At 38.9% G+C, this 19447-nt stretch overlaps 2 protein-coding genes across 2 annotated transcripts in view; both read right to left on the bottom strand.

Moving 5' to 3' along the window:
- Positions 1-3712: 3712 nt before the first annotated feature.
- LOC131238680 (uncharacterized) lies at positions 3713-6326 on the bottom strand. The gene is made up of 2 exons (XM_058236301.1): positions 5990-6326; positions 3713-4349 (listed from the first exon to the last, which is right to left on the bottom strand). The coding sequence occupies exons 1-2, from the start codon at positions 6115-6117 to the stop codon at positions 3857-3859; spliced, it is 621 nt and encodes a 206-aa protein (XP_058092284.1). The 5' UTR covers positions 6118-6326; the 3' UTR covers positions 3713-3856.
- Positions 6327-14497: 8171 nt separating this feature from the next.
- LOC131240576 (probable leucine-rich repeat receptor-like protein kinase At1g35710) overlaps positions 14498-19447 on the bottom strand; it is a 94520-nt gene continuing 89570 nt past the window's right edge. Inside the window, exon 2 of the mRNA XM_058238865.1 lies at positions 14498-15079. Within this exon, the coding sequence (XP_058094848.1) occupies positions 14955-15079 (125 nt within the window). The 3' untranslated portion in view covers positions 14498-14954. The remainder of the gene's footprint in view (positions 15080-19447) is intronic.

Genomic DNA, 19447 nt, shown 5'->3' with positions numbered 1-19447 from the left:
ACATTGAAAATTTCTTATCAGCCACAAAATCAATTTCAATTTAAGGAGTCCACGTCATTACTTGAGCTTCCAATCTGCCTCAATTTTGGACTTGTACAATAAAATTAGATGATAAAATAATTAGATGGTAAAATGGATAGACAGTGTGGATCACACTCACGCACCACTTTGGGACCCATGGATTTTAACGGTGCCCCATCGGTTTTAGATTTCATGCACCACAACACTTTAGCACATCACTTTGGTCTAATTAGGTATATACTTCTCTCTCATACAAACACCATTCATAAGTCATTATTAGCATTTTACCTACATTTTTACATATGTAATTCAAAAGATAAACACTCCATAAGCACATTTTTTTTATTTGAGGAAACATGGAATGCATTTGTACAGACAGGCCATGGGTCACAATTTTTGTGGATCTTTGAATGTAGGGCCACAATGATGTATTTGTCTTACATTAAGCTCATTTTAGGACATGATCCAAAAAATGAAGCTGATCCAAATCTCAAGTAAACCACGTCACAGGAAATAGTAGTGATTGAATACCTGATATTAAAAACTTATTGGGGGCCACCGGAATGTTTATTTGCCATCCGAATATCACCATGGCCTCTACCTAGCTTCTGAGCTCCTATGCTAGATCCAGGTAATCTGTACAGCAGGTGATGTGCATGGCAGCACAAAATATGTATACGGTGGGCCCATTGCCATATTCCCTTGTCGGACACAGATTAGGAGGTGTTCCCAGCATCACCCTCAGCGGCGGTGCACTGATGTGTTGGGTGCTGTGGGCCCATCGTTGTGTATTAATTTGTTTTATATCCACATTGTCTATTCAGTTTCACTAGCTTATTTTAGGGCATGAACTTAAAAATGAAGCATATCATAAGCTCAAGTGGATCACACCACATGAAGCAATCAGAATAATATTAACAACCACTGCCATTCATGTTTATTTGCCACCCAACTTGTTAATAAGGTCACATAGACTTGATGAAAAGAAAGCAGTACTATTAGTTTGATCCAAGCTTTTGCGGTCCCCTAAGAACGAGCCTACTCTCCCAAACATAACGTTTAGGTAACTACAATTTTCTCACTCTATGTGGAGCTAATTGTGGCAATTCAATTGGTTTGTGCATCCGAATGAGCCACTTAAAAATGAATTCATCTCATTTTATCTGGGCTTAATTATAAACTTCCTCTACTCTATTTTATGAAAATTTTAAACATGTCCCCTTTATTCTATCGAGAATTTAAAATACTTCTGCTCTGTTTTAGATTATAACATATATCTCCTTTTGTTTGATGAGAGTTTTAAATACCTCTTCCCCGTTTTGGATTGTATACTTTCCCACTGTTTTAAATATCACTTGTAGGTTCCCCCACATAAGGAGATATCACCATCATCATTTAGCTATTAACCCTTTTATCCCTATCTCATATTTGCAACTAGCTGTAGAAAGGTCGGCCTCTGTTGGGAGTGCATGTCGTCTGATCGGTTCAGCACATTACTACAGCATGAAAAAGGGTACTCTAGAGATCAAACTAATCCAACCATCAGCTGGACCACGGTATGTATTTGGAGTTCTTTGGGTATTTATACATTTTTATGGTATAGCGACCCTTTTATGTGGTTTGGATGCCATTTATATATAATGGTAGGCATCACACACATACAAAACATGTTGGGAGAGGAGATCTCCTTTCAACTGCACATAGACTAATATCAATCAAAAGAAAACGAGAAAATATATGCAAACCACAACACAGAGAATTATATAGTTCCCTTTTCGATATGTTCATAGATTCACATTGATCCACCATGCTCAAAGATAAAAAATGAAATAGTAACCTCTCAACATAATAATGGCTGTCTACCTCATGAAAAAAGTATATATCACCCCTAATAAAATAGAGTTTGCATAAAATATTATATGAAAATTTGAAATTGTCCTTCGAGCCATGGGTCATACCCTCATCCCCCAAGCAAGGGGTTGTTGCCCCTCTACGATTCCTAGTAAGTCCAGTGTGAAGCTTTAGTAGCGAAAGTAATGGCTAGATGAGTAGTATACCTTTGATGATCGTTCAAGCTTCACATATCCTAATAATCTCCCATTTAAAAACTAATCATAGACAGTCTCACTTAACATGATACATTTATAAAAGCCCATGCCTACATAGAGAACTTGATGTGAATCTCTTCCCAACCTTCAAGCTTGAAGACTGATAGTAACTGAACAAGAGGCATGGACAACGGTGTAAAGATTGGGATGGACGATAGTGGTAGAGTCTATGTTGTACTTCATCGACTCTAAGCAACTTCTTCGATGACACGGCCTTAAAAACAGAGAATGTGAAAAAAAATATTATAGTACAATTGAAACTTTTGATAAGTTGGCTAACAAACAAAAAACAAATTATTATTATGAAAACACAGTTAGTAATGTAAGGGACTTAACATCATAATCCTGTGTGGAGTTTGTAAAAAAAGAAAAAGAAAAAGATTTAGGGGGTGTTTGTTTTCTTATTTACAATTGAAAATAAAAGTAAATAAATAATCATTATTTTTCATAAAAAATATACGGCAGCCATCCATACACATTAGTTTTGATTTGACTTGACACTAAAATCAAGAAAAAAATTCAAAATTTTGCAGGGCCCACCATATATGTGTCTAATCCAATGAATGGTCCAAGCTGTCCATTCATTGTAACGGCTCATTTTAGGGTGAACTGAAAATGAAGGCAAATCCAAAGTGCAAGTGTACCACAACAAAAGAAACACGGAGATTAAACACATCGTTTAAAACTTCTTGTGAGCCATAGGAGTTTTGTATCTAGTTGATATTTGTGTTTTACCTTCATTCGTGTTTATGTGATCATATGAATAGGTTGGATCACAAATACAAATCAGTGTGGGACCTACAGATGGCTTCACATTTCAACGATGGATGTCAATATCCTCTTGTTTGTTGCGTTGTGGTCCAATTGAGCTTATAATCTACCTATTTTTTTGGCACAAGCATTAAAATGATTTGATAAAATAGATAGACGGCATGGATAGATCACATACATCATGGTGAGATCCAAAAATTTCACTCAATCATTCCTACCCTTTTTATCAAAAAGTAAATTCTGAGGGATAATTACCCTTTATATTTCCTCTCTTCCAAACCATAGAAATAGGTTATAATTACCTATTTACCACTATTTACACTGGTGAATAGAAAAACAAACAGGCCCTTAAGGGTTATGTGAGTAGAGATGCCACTCTACCATGATTTCGTCAAGGTGGGACAAAATGACGGTCCAGAGAATCACATTGATGGCTCAATGGGGCTGATCCCCTGATCTTGACCTACACAATCAGAAGGACCCCACAAAATGGATCTGGGCCCCACCTACCGCAACAGATGGCGCTTCCGCGATTCGAGATGGTGGCCAGTACGTAACAGCGATTCGGCAAAAGACGGTTCTTGGATTTTGCCGGATTTAAGATGGAGATCGTCGGAAAAATACGAAAATGCCGGATTCTGGCATAGAGAGTGCGTCCAACATTCAAGAGTTCTAGATTAGAGGCTCTGATACCATAATAAAAACTAGAAAAATAGGGAAAACAGGACTTGGATAATTTTCTTGTGTATTTTCATGCTGAATATCCTTAAATTTATACAAGAAGAATTGTCTCAATCAACTCTGACAAAATGATAAGAAATATAAGGAAAATAACAATTACCTTAATATATAAGGGAAAATATCATTTTCCCAGTAATAATGTACGTCTATTACGTAATATTTAAGATTAAATAAAATGTGGATGGACTTATTTTTACATGCAATATATTTCTAAATTATTCTACGGGGAAAAGGTTCGTGGGATAAAAGATTGGATAACGGGACAATTCTGGGGATGGAACTCTGCAAATCGGCAGAGGGGAGTACACGAACTCTGCAATGCTGCTGACCCTGTTATGGAGCTCGTCGTTCATGATCAGTTGATGGCACCATCTGAGGCTAACGTGGTGTAGCTCATTACACGAGTCTAGGATGTTACACACATCTCGAGAAGATATAGTGGCATTGTTGAGGTTGAGCCACTTGAGTTTCCGCATGAATTTCCCCATCTTTCTTGCCATTTCTTCTGTCACTTGTAGACGGCCCAAATTGAGTCCCACCAGGTTTGGACAAGATTGCCCCATTTCTTTGATCATTGATGCGGAGACGGCGGAGCAGAACGTAAGATCGATCAGTTTCAGGTGCTTGCAAGCGTGGATTAGATAGAGGAGAGAAGCTGGTGAGATTCGAACACACTCCCGCAGGGAGATTGACTCAATTGATGGGCATCTAGCATGCAATTCGATCCAACATGATGCATGTTAATGAGTTGAAATTGTAGGGCTTTGTGTTAAACCCCTTTGATGGAGTTGATGACCCAAAGAAATTCCACCATTCCTTGTAATAGATTTCACTTTTGTATAAAACAAAAATAAAAATTAACTGCTATCAATGGTGGATTTACATTGGTTCAATATATATATATATATATTAGGACCACCAAATTCACCCCAAAAAAGATGAGTGATTTATCATGATAATTGTGCATGCATATTAAACTTGGAGGCTATTTGGATGCAAGCAAAATTGTTTCCAACAAAGATTCTTTAACATAGCAAGAAGCCGTTGGTTACCTTGTATTTGAGGAGATTTTGCCTCAAAATTGATCATTTGGTGCTCCTTTATTTGGAGGTAAAAGAAATTAAGAGTATTTGAAAAACATACTTTTGGTGTGGTATGAAATCACACCTTTTTGCTATGATTCAGATATGAATATATGGCACACTGATGATACTCCAAAACAATCTAATTATCAGTTGCAACAATAAAATTACATCAATAGAATGATCTAGGCAATCCAAACATTAGTCATATAAATGGACGGTTCAAAAACATTAACTAGTCACTTGTGTGATCCTTACATTTGTGGCCTACCTAAGCTTTGGATTTTCTTCATTTTCGATCAAAATATGTATCTCAATGGGCTTGTTTTAATCATCCTATCAAATATCACATGCATATCAATTTGAGATATTAAAGATGATATAGTTAATCAAAATCAGGGCTCCGGGAATGTAATAAAGATTTTTCAATGCATTCAAAACACAAGCTCTCGGGTATAAGGTTTGGATTCCAATGCATTTCAATTATAAGCTGTCAAATCCAATTAATGATTCGGAATCACCTTGACTCAAGTATAATTGTGATTTGGATGTTAATGCATTCAAATACAAGCTCCCAAAACCAGCCTCACGCCCGAGCATAATGTTCAATGCACATGCATCAAATGTACCACGGTTATACAACAATGGCATGAGTGGCCTTGAAGTGGATTAGTTTCTAAGTATGGGCCATTGACATGGTAAGCCTTGATCAACAGCCCACGTCACCATTTCTATCAATGTGATTCACAGCTGCCCTACTGGATTCCTGCCTGAGATTTCTATCTTGTTAAATAGATTGGCCAGACTATTCATCCTTTTCTTTTCTTTTTTCTCTTGTAAATAAACTTTATCGAGCCTGATTCCCCAACTCATGGATCGGATTTGGACTGGGTCGCACCATGATTCAGGTTTGGTTAGGCCTCAGTTCATCTGGGCCAACCCTGTTTGAAACCAAGCCAGCTATCTCAACAGTTTTGGTGTTGGTTCAGTGTTTTAGATATGATTTTTTCAGCATAGGCTGCAATTGTCATGCAGAATGAATGGCCCACAAGCAGAGATGCTTGGGATGATCATGCAAATTGTGGGCTGGAAGGGCAACCTTAACCATTGATTGATTGTGTTAAACTTTCCTTTTTCAACTGTCCCCATTCCACCATATGCATTGCTCAAACCATCCATGAACAGTTCTGATCATTCCACCATCTCTGCATCCCGGGCTTACAGTGGGAAGCGTTTGGCACCGTGAATCAGTCAAAGAATCCAAACCTGTCAGCGATCATCCGGACCGTTGTGTCATCAGCAATTGGGTGGACACAAATCGACTTGGCTCTGTCTCCAACATGCCTTATCATGTATTCAGACTCCCTGAACAGCCTATATCGATCAATGGGCATTATCGTTTCTTTGATGTTGTTGTCTAAGAACTTTTCACGATTGAATAAGTGGACACAATCCCAGCACTCTGGATAATGGGCCACACAGCGCCACGAATGGCATACGCTTGCGACCGTTATCAGCGAATCAGAGTCTAGCTTGGAGAAGATTTCGATCAGGACTTCTTCAATCACCGAACCCCAACATACATTTCGGTTCCGGTTATCCATCGCCCACTATGCCTTCTTGCGTGGAATTTGTTTGCTCCTTTCCTTTTTATAGAGGGTCATGTCTTCATCACTAAGGTGGGTTTGTTATTATCGATTGAAATTTGTTACAATACATTCTGAAGTATTAGAATATGATGCATCATGAATTTATTATTAGGATTTGAATTCTTTTGAATGAATCAGACCGTTTATATGATAGTATTCACTTTGGATGGGAATGTCCCACAAAAGAATATTTAGAATTTAGCAAGAAAACCGTTTGATAATTTAAAGTTCATATTTAAAGTTCATATTGATTGTGAAAGAATCAAAATATCATGGATTCATATAATTTTATTTCCATCAATATCAAACTGATACTATCATGTAAACGGTTTGGATCATTCTATGTGGACCCAGATTGAAGGGTTAAAATTATGATGCATTATAGTGCGATGCATCGGCATGTATTATAACTTCTGTTTTCACCCAAAGGGATGAACACCATGGGAAGCGGATTGTGTACTGAGCAACTCAGTACGGTAAGCGTACTGAGTAAACTCCGTGGGCCCTAGTGTCATTCATGCATTATATCCACTCCGTCCATATCTTTTAACACATAATTTTAGGACTCTATCCAAAAAATGGAATATATGCAACCTCAAATGGACCACACCACCGGAAACAGTGTGAATTGAACATCTACCGTTGAAAATTTCTTGGGGACAACAGAAGTTTTAGATCAAGCTGATATTTGTGTTTTCCCTTCATCCATGTCTTTATTATCTTATGAACAGGTTGGATGACAAATAAACATCACTGGGGGCCTTAGAAAGTTTTCAACGGTTGAAATCAATACTTCCACTTTTTCCAGTGGGATGGTCCACTTGAGCTTTTTATATGTATCAATTTTGGGTTGAACCCATAAAATAATCTGGAAAAACGAATGGACGGCGTGGATAAACCACATGCATTCGTGGTGGGCCAAACTGAGTTTACTCAGTACGATAAGAGCTACACAATCCGATTCCAATACTATGGGGCTTTGGATTATGCGCCGCACACGTGCGTCCAAATGCGTGCGCACGAGGATATGCTTGGGTGGGAAGGAATGATAACATGCAGGTGACTGCATAAACGTTGTATGCAGCTTCCTACTTAGGATACACATGAGGAAAATGGGCCTTGTGATCTGAACCGTTGTTCTTATGGGGCACCATGTGGGTAGGCTATATACAAAAGAGAAGAGGATTGGACTTCCGGTATCAATCTGGTAAGTGCCCAGCATGGAAAAGGTTGCAGCAGTGGTCTGGTCATTTGAACGTGGACCATTGATTTGTTTATCTTCAACATGGTCCGGCCACAAATTGAGAATTTAGAATAGTTCGACCTAGGAGATTTTGGAGGTATGATCCACCTGTTAGGATAGATATACCACCATTGACGATGGGCCCAAGTAGAAATGATCAACCAGCCACTCTTGTCTATTCTGGATAGGAACTGCTATAATTCATCGTTCCAATCGCCTAGCAGATGTTTTTTTTTAGGAAACATACAACGGTTTGGTCATGACCCAAACCAAACCATGTTCATGACATCTAAAAATGTGTATATATATGGTGGGCCCATTGCTGATGGGAGACACCTAGGAAATACAGAAAATCTCCCCATCAGAGGATTTCGACCATTTGCTTGATTAATCTGTCATTCTTTCCACCATTAGATGTGAACGTATGGCTGCAAAAGTACCAATTGGATTGCTACTAATCTGATAGAGTAGATATTCGAGCATGGATGGCCTGAATGATTAGATATTTCTTTTCTTTTCTTTTCTTCTGTAATTAATTAAATTTTTTTTATTTGGGTAAACCTGGGTGTGGGTTCTAGATGTGGCCAAACCCAGTTTTGAATGCACTTTTGCAGAGCCTATCTAATCCCTGGCTAAGTAAAATAGAGAGGATTAGTTGGTGTTGCCAAAACCACCCACATGGATGGTGTGGTGATGTGTTGGTCACTGCGGGGCCCTCCATGATATATGTGTTTTATGTCCATGCCATCCATCAGTTTTGCCTGTTCATTTTAAGGCACGAACCCAAAAATTGAGTTTGTATCCATATTCTACATTTAGGCCTGGATGGGTTTAGGCTCAGATTCGGCTTCTAAAGTCAATTGGTGCTGCCAGATTTCAAAGGAGTAGGACCTTCTTGTGTTTCATGCTGCGAAATTCTGAGTGGACCCAGGATTGGATGGGTTTGGCCTTAGAAGTTTCTAATGGTGGCCGTTCAATCACTACTGTTTCTAGTGGTGTGGCCCACCTGAGATTTGGATCTCCCTCAATTTTGGGCTTATGCCTTAAAATGAGCTGAAAAATGGATGGACCTATGGATAAAATACATACATCAAGGTAAGGCCAACAGAGCTTTTCCAGCTCTGACGTACTGGAAGGGTCACTACCGAATCCGAGTCCGAGGAATGGGACTTGAAATTCGACATGGGCCCAGAATTTTCACTAATTTGTTAGGCTTTTGAGGTCAAGTCTATTGGAAGTTTTTATTTTGTATGTTCCAGGCATTGGTAGAAACCAAAATTGGTGCGGGCAATGGGCCTGTGACTCTGGTAAACCCGTGGACCAGCTGGGCTGTTTCTAACTCAGGCTCGGGTGTAATTACTGGACTGTGCTTCAGTTTCAGCACGAAAACAAGGCCTGTTATAGTAAATGAGTCCTATGGCTGACTCATTCCCGTTTCAAACTGTTTCTAGGATGCGTGCATGTATTAACGAAAGGTTTCAAATCCTAATTCTCACAAATGTTACTAGCTAACTGGCCTGACATAAGGGCCCTTAAGTAGAGAAGGCCTAGTATGAAGATCCATTGACCCAAAAATAGGACCCTTAACTAATGAGGTTGGCCGTAGGCATGAACAAAATAGACCGTTACAATAACATGACCACTGGCCTATATTAGACATGACACAGTTCGTGATTGGAGCAGCCCAAAACTCTTGAGAGAGGACATGCTAACAGTGAACACAGCTCATGAACAGCAGAGATCTTGCACGGCATGGTCCATAGACATGTCCTGTCAATCACCTTGTCAATCTCTGGCGCAAATTGCATTGGAAGTGTTCATTTAGATTAGCATCACTTAGAAGAAAGGCTAATCTTTCGGTGATCCAGACAGTTCATCTGTTGGGACACTCTGAATGGTTGTGATGAGGACATCGTGCACACGCACGCCCGCACACTACCACCCCTACACACGTATGTACGCAGAAGGAGGACCCCACCATCGATCTGGCTCGATGACGACGTCCAGGGATGGCCTCCTATCTAGAAGACAAGTTTTGGTTCAGAAAAGTGGCCCGATAGTCAAGAAAAGCCCACCATGAGATCTCATGATCGTGGCCCACTCGTCGGATTGGTTTTATATTTTAAGTTTTGTTTATTGTTATTATTTAGAACATCGTGAACGTTTTAGATTTTCTTGTTTGGTTTTTATTTTAGTTTACTTCATCGCCAAGTAATAGGTGTCGCACATGGGTGCGATTTCTTGGGTATAGGGTTCTCCCTATAAATAGGCATCCTTTGTAGTTCTTTTGATTCATTGAAGTTTATAAAAAAATTCCTGCTTTATTTTTCTGTTCTCTTCGTGAGTTGTGGAAGAATTCAAAAGTGGATGTGAAGCCCTCCCTTTTCGAAGGGCTAACTACCGTGGTGCGAAGCCACATCAATCCCAATTCACCCCCATCTTCCATCATCTTTTTTTTCCATCTTCCCCCACCATCCATATGTCAAATTTGTCCTTTTGTTGCATCAGATTTCTTCATTGAAGCAGGTTTTCAGATTTCGCGGCGGAGCACTACGCACAAACCGTACATCGGATCGAGCTGAAATTTGGAGGTTTTGGAGTCCATCCCTAGCCGACCAGGGCCAAGGTGGCCTTTTTCTGAATAGTAGGTCCCACACACGTGCGGCCGGGATCACACACACGTCCATCTGGACCATTGTTGCTGTCCACACGCGGGATCATATTTTGGTTCAGGTTTTTATCTTCTTTTATCCTCTCATAGCTGTTTTTTTCATGAATCCTAACCCTATATTACATGATCCCTAATTGATTTGCCCCTTTTTATCATCTTAGGATTCCTTGAATTGAAATTAGGGAATCCCTTGGATTAGGGACTGATTTTTATGCATGAGTAGTTGATTTTATTTCCCTTTGACATTGTTTGGTTTATAATTTTATTGGTCCAGTCCTAGCCTGTGTCGGCTTGGACCCGCATAGATTCCTCTTTAATTGAATGCTTGGATTTTCATGTGGGATGTGGAATTTGTGTGATTATTTCTGAATTGGTGTGATCTAAGCCTGCAATCTTGCATATCATATTTAATTTTCCATGTCCTGCATCAGGTTGGAATGGCAAATAATTACTGTGGCATTGGATGAATATATATAACCACCCAATATGGCCTCCTAGTTGTAGATAAGATGAAAATACTACCAATTGTTCAATGAGAAAGAGTTCACTAATCAGATAATTGAGATGGGTTTCATTCAACTCATGCATGCATAGCACACATGTAACAGATTAGTGCCATTCATCAGCTACCAAACATAAGCTGGTTCATTCATCAAGTAGGCCACATTTGCCTATTGGATATGGATTATTGGTCATTTTTGCAAACTGCTCATTTTACTCCTACATTTGTGAGCATGCTAGCTAAGGGCCGTCGTGGAGCAGGTCCCATCTTTCCAATTTTATCCTTACAATCAGGACCATGCTAGTCTGAATTTTGACAAAATCACTAAAACTCAAATGGGCTGCAAAGTAGAATTCCATCAGTACTAAAATGTACATCACTCTTGAAGGCTGAAACCCATCCTTTCCTAATGAATGAATCCCACTGAATAATAGAACTTGCTGTCAGATTATAAAAGTACTGAAAACAATATTACTATCATAATATTTTACGTCAATTTTTGTTTTATTTTTTTACAGTTTGGGGAGAGAGAGAGAGAGAGAGAGAGAGAGAGAGAGAGAGAGAGAGAGAGAGAGAGGTGAAAAAGAAATGTTTACTAGTTCTACAAGCTAACAAAATGGTTTTATAAGAGTCTTAAAAGAAAAAACAAGATAGATTCTCAAAACAGTTATATTTATTAAAAGAATAATAAAAGAGTTTGCAAAATTAAATCCAATTTTTATTTTATTTTATTTGGATTGAGGAAAGTATATGAATTGAATAAAAAGAAAAATATTCTATAATTAATAATATGATTAACCATGAATGGATCATTCTAATTAGATTGGTGGATTGTATAAATTATTCACTGGCATTTTTTTTGAAGGATCTGTCTGATAGGACAACCACAGTCCGAAAGATACAGAGATTTGGAAAAATTAGATGAAGCGCATTTTTCATAATTGGATCTGGACTTATTCAACAGATACATTCTCACCATCACTTTCTTTTACACAAACAGATAACTGAATGAGGTTCATCACTTTTTTTTTCTTTTTTTCTAATAACTCTGAAAAAGATATAATGCAAGTAAATTAAGGAGATCCAAGTTGCAACAGGATGGTGGTTTCAGAATTCAGAATCTGTTACCAATGTTCTACAACTCTTCCAATCCAAACCCAGACAAGCTGAAGATGTGAAGGTTCCTATCAGTTTTCTAAGTGGAGACTTAAAGGTCAGTGCATGAGAAGAAAACACCAAAAAAGAACAATGAACCGAAAAATGCCCCCAAGAAGCTTTTAATGTCAGGTGTTCGATCACCACTGTTTCCTGTGTGGTGTGGTCTGCCTGAGATTTGGATGTGATGCATTTTTGGATTCATACCAGCCAAATGGATGGACCGTGTGTATATAAGACAAATACATCACAGTGGGAAAAGTCAGGGATCCACGGAAATCCACCAAAGTCACGTCCATTCTCATTCTCCCCAACCCAAATAGAAAAATATTATGGAAGTTCCAAGCTTTACAAACTCCATACAATCTACATGAATTGGGGTGCCTCCTACCACCAATCTCAGCTAGAATATGCCACCTGATTGCTCTCTCCTGAAAAGCCCTCAACAGCCAACTTGGAGTCACTTTCTACTTAGATATTAGACAGTTGGGGCTGGTCTTGAACAATTCTAGTTGGTGGATAAGTTAGGTTCATTCATTAATTAGGTGGGTCGCAATTGTACTAGGAAAATAAACAGCTAAGAGGAAAATTCATCAAAATAGTAGCCTATATTAAACGTATGAGTGCAGCCTGCATGACAAGTGGACCAACCTCGCTGCTTGACAAGGCATGTTTGGGTTAAACCCCACCTGGAACATAGCTACGTGTTCAAGGATTTTTTTCTTTGGTGTTTTCTTTATTTCTATTGGTCTTTGCATTAGTTCTCTATTTATGTTGGTAGCTTAGTTATTAATCTAGATTTTAATTAGTTAAGATGGAATGGAGGGTTTGCTATTGACTAGAGTTACGAGGAGGAAGGAGAGCATTTTGGTTTGTTATTTACTCTCTCAAATAAGTGTGTGCAAGACAGTCTAATACCTCTAGTAATTATTTTTCAGTATGACCATTTCTCTGGAAAAATTACTTTAAACACAATTCGCTTTGATCTTACCTTCGTTGGTGCTGTTGTTTCTATTTTCTGTGGGTTCCATTGACTAGGAATTCAAATTTTTCTTAGAGAAAAAACACAAGGAAAACGAAAAGAAAAAAATCGGAGGTGAGAAAATTTTTAGAGAGAATTGTCTGAGAAAATAAATATCTTTTAAACCTGTTTGGGTGGAAAATACTTTCCGAAAGTGACATTTTTCCTTGATTGGGAGTTCATTTATTGGTGGAAAATATTTTCCAAGAATGTTTTCAAAAAGAAAAGTCTTGGGCCTCAGTAAGTTTTTTTTTTTTTTTTTTCCCAAATGTTTTCTTAAAAAATAACTTTCAAAGAAGATGTCAATCTCTCCTTTTATTAGCTCTCCAATTGACCCTTTTGGAGCTTGGAAATTAAAAGAAGAAAAACTAACTTTTTCTTTGAAAGTTATTTTCAAAGCAAGCATTTTGGGAGAAAAAAAGTGGGATAGTTGGGAATATTTTCTAGGACTTTTTCTATGAAATACCTTTTATACAAAATGTTTTCCCAGAAAATGTGAACTCAATCAGGGAAAATCTCATTTTCTTGGAAAATGTTTTCTAACTAAATACTCTTTGAGCTCCTATACTGACCTTACCCTGCTCTCCCAAGGCTCCATGACAAGCCTTAAAAATATACTAGCTTCACAGGTAATCATTTTATTGAAAGGACTTTTTAATAAGGAAAAAAAAATGGTTATAATAAAGCCAACTGGAGTTCTTTGGAGTGCCCCCTCTTTTAGAGTAAATCCTCTGTTCCAAAAGTGAGTAGGCTTATCCAATTTATGTGTTCAGGTACTCTTGACATAGTTCCAAACCTCTTAACATTAGGGTTGTATGTAAAGAAATGCTCAGGCTACTCATAATGTCCTTGTAGACTAGAGTATATTCAATGGACACTTTAGATTGAGCTATGGTACAATCTTCTTGAGTCGCATTGCTAGAGTTCGAATTCATTGTTCTTTTTCTTTTTTCTTCTCGTCTAATTAAAGAAGTCACAACCTATACCTTCGCTTGTGAATTTTTGGTAGTCTGCAGCTTATGTATCATATTAGCTTGTATCTTTTCATATTTGTACATTTTCCTTTATTATAAATTAATGAAAAATGAAAAGAAAAGAATCATCTCAAATTCTCTATAATTACATGGTATCGGAGCCACAATTTGGGGCTTTAATCTTGTTGCAAGAATCCATCATCTCTGTTCCCAATGTGCTCTTGTTGGCCTTTGCTTTTAACAACTGCCGCACCACCTGTGAAAGTTCAAGGCCATGAAATGGTGCTGCTATTGGTAGATCTTGGCCACAAAACCAGATTCAATGCCTCTCACTGCGTGCATGAGACCACATGTCGCAGAAAAATTGCAACTCTGTGGCCTTGTCGCAGCAAAACTCTTCCAAACTGCCATCCCAGACCCTCTTCCATAATTTCCATCAAACCCTATTACCAAGCCCTCAGCATGGCAATGCCAGATCTGAAACCCTCAGCATTGTCATCTTTCTACTTTGGATACTATGTTAGTACAAATTAGTGTTATGGAAAATGATTACGATTACTAAAAGGTAAATTCTTTGGCTCGAAAACCTGCAATTAAAATATAACCATTGTACAACAAAACATCTTTATTCTTATAATCTACTTTTATTTTACCTGGATCATGCACATATCATAATAAGAAAAACAACTTTTCTGTGCTCGATGTTTATACAATAAACACACCTAATAATAATGTTCTTGCCACTACACACCCACAACCTTGATGATTTTCATCCACCCAATTATACCTTCAGATCCATTAGTTGACACAATGTAAGTGTATGGAATGGCTCTAAAGAGAAAGAAGGCCCACCAATGGATAACTCCTGCGCCACACGGTGCATGGTTGTCCAAGCGTCTGGATCCGGCCGAATGCACGCAAGTGCAATGGACACTGCAAATACAATTTCTTTGGCAACCCCAGCCATTGGATTCGAAAGACGTTGGTCCAAGGTATCCTTTAGCAGTGTATCTTGTCTACTTGCTGATGAGAAAGAGGAGATGAGCCCCCCCCGGATACCTTCCCATCATCACTTCAAGTGCCACAACACCAAAACTATATACATCACATTTTTCAGTTACCCTCATTGTATATGCCAGCTCTGCAAGGAAGAAGTGGTTCAGTCAAGTCTTTTTATCTTTGTTAATCATTAATAGAAAAATTCTTAATCATATATCAAACTCATTTGGGTTTCTTAATCTAGGTTTCATACCTTCTAGGTTTTTGTGCTTGCAAACCCAAAGGGGTCTCTACAAAAATAAGGACATGCCAATTTAGATGTTCTTGGAAGATCTAGGAGGTGCATATATAAGATGGGACAAACATCGGATGATCTTGCTAGAAAGTCAAGATGGTACACTTATCAGCCATTCCATATGCATACATTGTGTACTGTTGGAATTTTTTTCTGAAACTATCCATTGTTTTAATGTGGTGGTTGGAAATCATAATTTCCACTGTTTTCTTTGGTATGGTACAATTGAGATTTTTATAAGCTTCAATTTTGGGCTCAAAGCTTAAAATGAGATGGAAAAACAGATGGAAGGTGTGGATAAACCATATAAATTCACGGTGGGCCCAACTGAGTTTACTCAGTACAATGAAAACCTACTTAGTAACATAGTACGCAATCCGATTTCGCAACCGTGATGCATGGGTCTTATCATGAGTCCAAAAATGAGGCAGATCCATGCTCATGTAGACCAGAAAATGGGGATTAAACTCATACTGTTCAAAACTTACCGGGTCACGGAAGCTTTGGATGTAGCTGATATTTGTGTTTTCCCTCCATCCAGATCTATGTAACTTTATGACCAGGTTGGATGGCAAATCAACATCACGGTGGGCCCTAGAAAAGTTTCAACGGTGAAAGTCATAATCACCGTTGCTTCTTGTGGTGTGGTCCGCTTGAGCCAGGGATCTACCTTGTTTTTGGGCTTTGGGATTATACCCTAAAAAATATGAAAAAAAATAAAAATGGATGGACGGTGTGGATAAGACCCCTACATCAAGGTAGCCACTCAAAGTGGGCGTGGATTGGATACTTACAGGGTCAGTAGCCAAATGGCTACTGAAGTGACGTCACCAAGCTCTTTGGACCCCACCATGATGCATGTGTTGTATCCATCCCGTCCAACCATTTGTAGAGATCGTTTTATCTCATTACAAAGAGAATGAGATAGATCTAAATTTTAAGTGGACCCACCACAGAAAACCATGGGAGCCATCACACCCACCTTTGAAACATTTATAGGGCCCACAGTGATGTATTTTTGAGATCCATCCAATTCATAAGTTAACATAGAGATAAATGTAGTGAAAACAAAAATACCAGCTTCATCGGAAACTACTGTAGCCCCTAAGAAGTTTTGACTGGTGGATGTCACTGTCCCCACTATTTTCTATGGTGGGTCCACTTGAACTTTATATCTATCTCATTCTCTTTGTAATGAGATAAAACAATCTCTAAAAATGTTTGGACGGTATGGATACAATACATGAATCATGGTGGGGTCCACATAGCTAGGTGATGTCACTTCAGTAGCGAGTTGGCTACTGACCTTGTCAGTATCCAATGCGCGCCCGAGCTCCTCCCTGCTCCAGATGGAGACGGGCGGGGTAGGACGCAATCCGCGTCCGCGGGAAACGGACTGGCTACTCCCCTCCACCTGCCGATGGCTGATGGTTAGTGCTCTGTGGGACCCACCATGATGTATGTGTTTCATTCATTCTGTCCATCTATTTTTATAGATCATTTTATGGTATAAGATTAAAAAAAAAATGAGGTATACACCAACCGCAAGTGGACCACATTACAGCAAACAGTGTTGAATGAACTTAGACCATCAAAATTTTTTTGAGCCACAAAAGTATTGGATCAAGCTTATATTTGTGTTTTTTTTTTTCCTTCATCTGAGCCTGTATGACCTAATCAACAGATTGGATGTCAAATAAACAGTACAGTGGACCTTAGGAGGATTTTAATGGTGGATATCTTATCAATATTGTTTTACTGTGGTGTGGTCCACTGGAGATTTATATCCCTCTAATTTGTGGTATAAATCACTAAAATGATCTGTAAATTGGATAAACTGAATGGATGAAACACATACATCATGGTGGGGCCCACGTAGCACCGACCATCTGTCAGGGGAGTAGCCAATCCTTTTCCACGTCCGCGTTGCCTGCACTACGGCGGGGCGTGGTGAGGACGCGGATTTCCAGCGAAAGTCTCTCGCAGGAATTCCCTGTCTGAAAACCTAGCTGGGCCCACCCTAATGTTTGTGAGAAATACACCTTTCCATGCATATCCTGAGATCATTTCAGGACATGGAATGAAAAATGAGCCGGATCCAATAATCAAATGAGCTGAAAACTTATGGATTGAATGTCCAAAGTTAAAATATTCATGGGTCCCATGGTTTTGAAACAGGATAATATTTGTGTTTTCAATTATCTCATTAAGAATAGAAATGAAGTTATGAATGGTATGGATGGCACGTAAACATCACTGTCGACCTTAGTGAGGTTCCAACGGTGAGAATTTTTCTACCCACCTTTTCCTTTAGTGCGGCATACTTAAGTCTTGGATACAGCTCAATTTTTGTCTCTATAAATTCTAAAATAAGCTCACAAAGCAGTTGGACAGAGTAGATTTCTCACAAACATTATAGTGGGAGTTTCTGGTGCAAAAACTTCCCGTGGATCAGTGTAGTGGCGTGTCTTATATCCATGCTCTATATTCATTTTCCCAGCTTATTTTAGAGAATGAAAAAATGAAGCAAATCTATAGCTCAAGTGCACCACACCATAAGAAAAATGTGGGAATAATGACACTTTCCTGGAGTCCACTATATTGTTTATTTGCGATCCAACCCATTGATAACGTTACACGGATAACAACAAAGGAAAACACAAATATTAGCATGATCCAAAACGCTTGTGGCCCCACATTTTTAGGTGGGTGTTTAGTCACCACTATTTCCTGTGGTGTGGTTCACTTAGCTTTGTATCTGATTAATTTTTGTATTCATGCCCAAAAAAGAGCTGGCAAATGGAATGAACAGTGTGGATATAAAAACACATACGTACGTACATTGCAATAGACCCAGCACCCAACGTATCACCGAATAACTGCTAGGGCGGTGTGGGCAACACCACGGGATCCGCATCCTGCTAAGTCAGGCCAATGTTTGTGTTTTCCATCAATCCCTGTGGCAAATGACCTTAATGAATGCTTTGTAAAGCAAATAAACATGGGTGCGGATTGATATGACCGTCCGTTTCTGGCTAGGTTCTGGTGGGTAAATACCCAATCCACGCCCTCAGGTTGCGCCCGGGAAGATTTCAACAGTGAGTATTTTCATCTCCCTGCTATTTCTTGAAGTGTGGCATATGGAAGTAACGCATGGACATGTTGGATTTCTCGCAAACATCAAAGTGGTAGTGGATACATTATAGTCAATCCAAAAGTAATCGGGGTGACATAAATTCCCCTTACCCGGGTCCCTACTCTTGCCCGGGTGGTAGACTCCCAGGAGTTTCAACTCCCGGTCAAGGGTTCGAGTACCCATAGGTGGTGAAATTCCACTAGCATGAGTGTGTGGGGTGTGTGTGTGTAAAAAAAATTAAAAAAAAAAAAACCCTTCCCCTAAGCTATGTGGGGCCACTGTACTTGTTCATTTTAAGACGTGATTTTAAAATAAGGTAGATTTAAATCTCAAGTAGGCTACGCCACAAGGAACAATATATGGTGATTGTACACCTACTGTTGAAACCTTCTTGGGAGCCACATAAGTTTCAGATCAAGCCGATATTGGTGTTCCCTTCATCCCTGTGTAATCAACTTATAAATGGGTTGGATGGCGTATAAACCATCACATGGTGGGTATTAGGAAAGTTTCAACATGCATGTTTCCTCCCCGCTACTTCTTATGGTGTGGCCCATCTAAAGTTATTACATCGACATCCTAAGTTCCTAACATGAGCTGGCCCAACAAATGGAGTGCATATAAATTAGAAGTCATGATAGGCCCCACATAGCTTAAGGTTACACGGTATTATTTTTGTGCTCGGGACTACACACAAGTTGTGTTTATGATATTCCAAGTAGTGGTGGCCAAGATTGGATGGTTTTGTAACGTATTCTTATTTTAAAGTCAAGGCTCCCTTTTTTGTTTTTTACTTTTATTGGTGTTCAGGATTACAATGAGATGGGAATGGGACTGGATGGCTTTGGGTCAAAATTCTATTTCTAGAATCAAATATCCAGGCTATGATATTCCAAGGAGTGGGACCCAGCACTTGTTGGTTTGAGTGGGGATTCTACGTGTATAGTCAAGTCTCCTCCCTAATGAGTGCGTGGAGATTCCAAGGAGTGGGCCTCAAGACTGAATGAGTTGGCCCAAGTACACCTTTTAGCGTCAAGTCTTTGGTATTTATTAATATTAATAATATTATTATTATTTGG

The sequence above is a fragment of the Magnolia sinica genome, chromosome 3 (genome assembly GCF_029962835.1).
Source record: "Magnolia sinica isolate HGM2019 chromosome 3, MsV1, whole genome shotgun sequence".
Lineage (NCBI taxonomy): Eukaryota > Viridiplantae > Streptophyta > Magnoliopsida > Magnoliales > Magnoliaceae > Magnolia > Magnolia sinica.
This window is presented reverse-complemented; position numbering and strand designations above follow the sequence as displayed.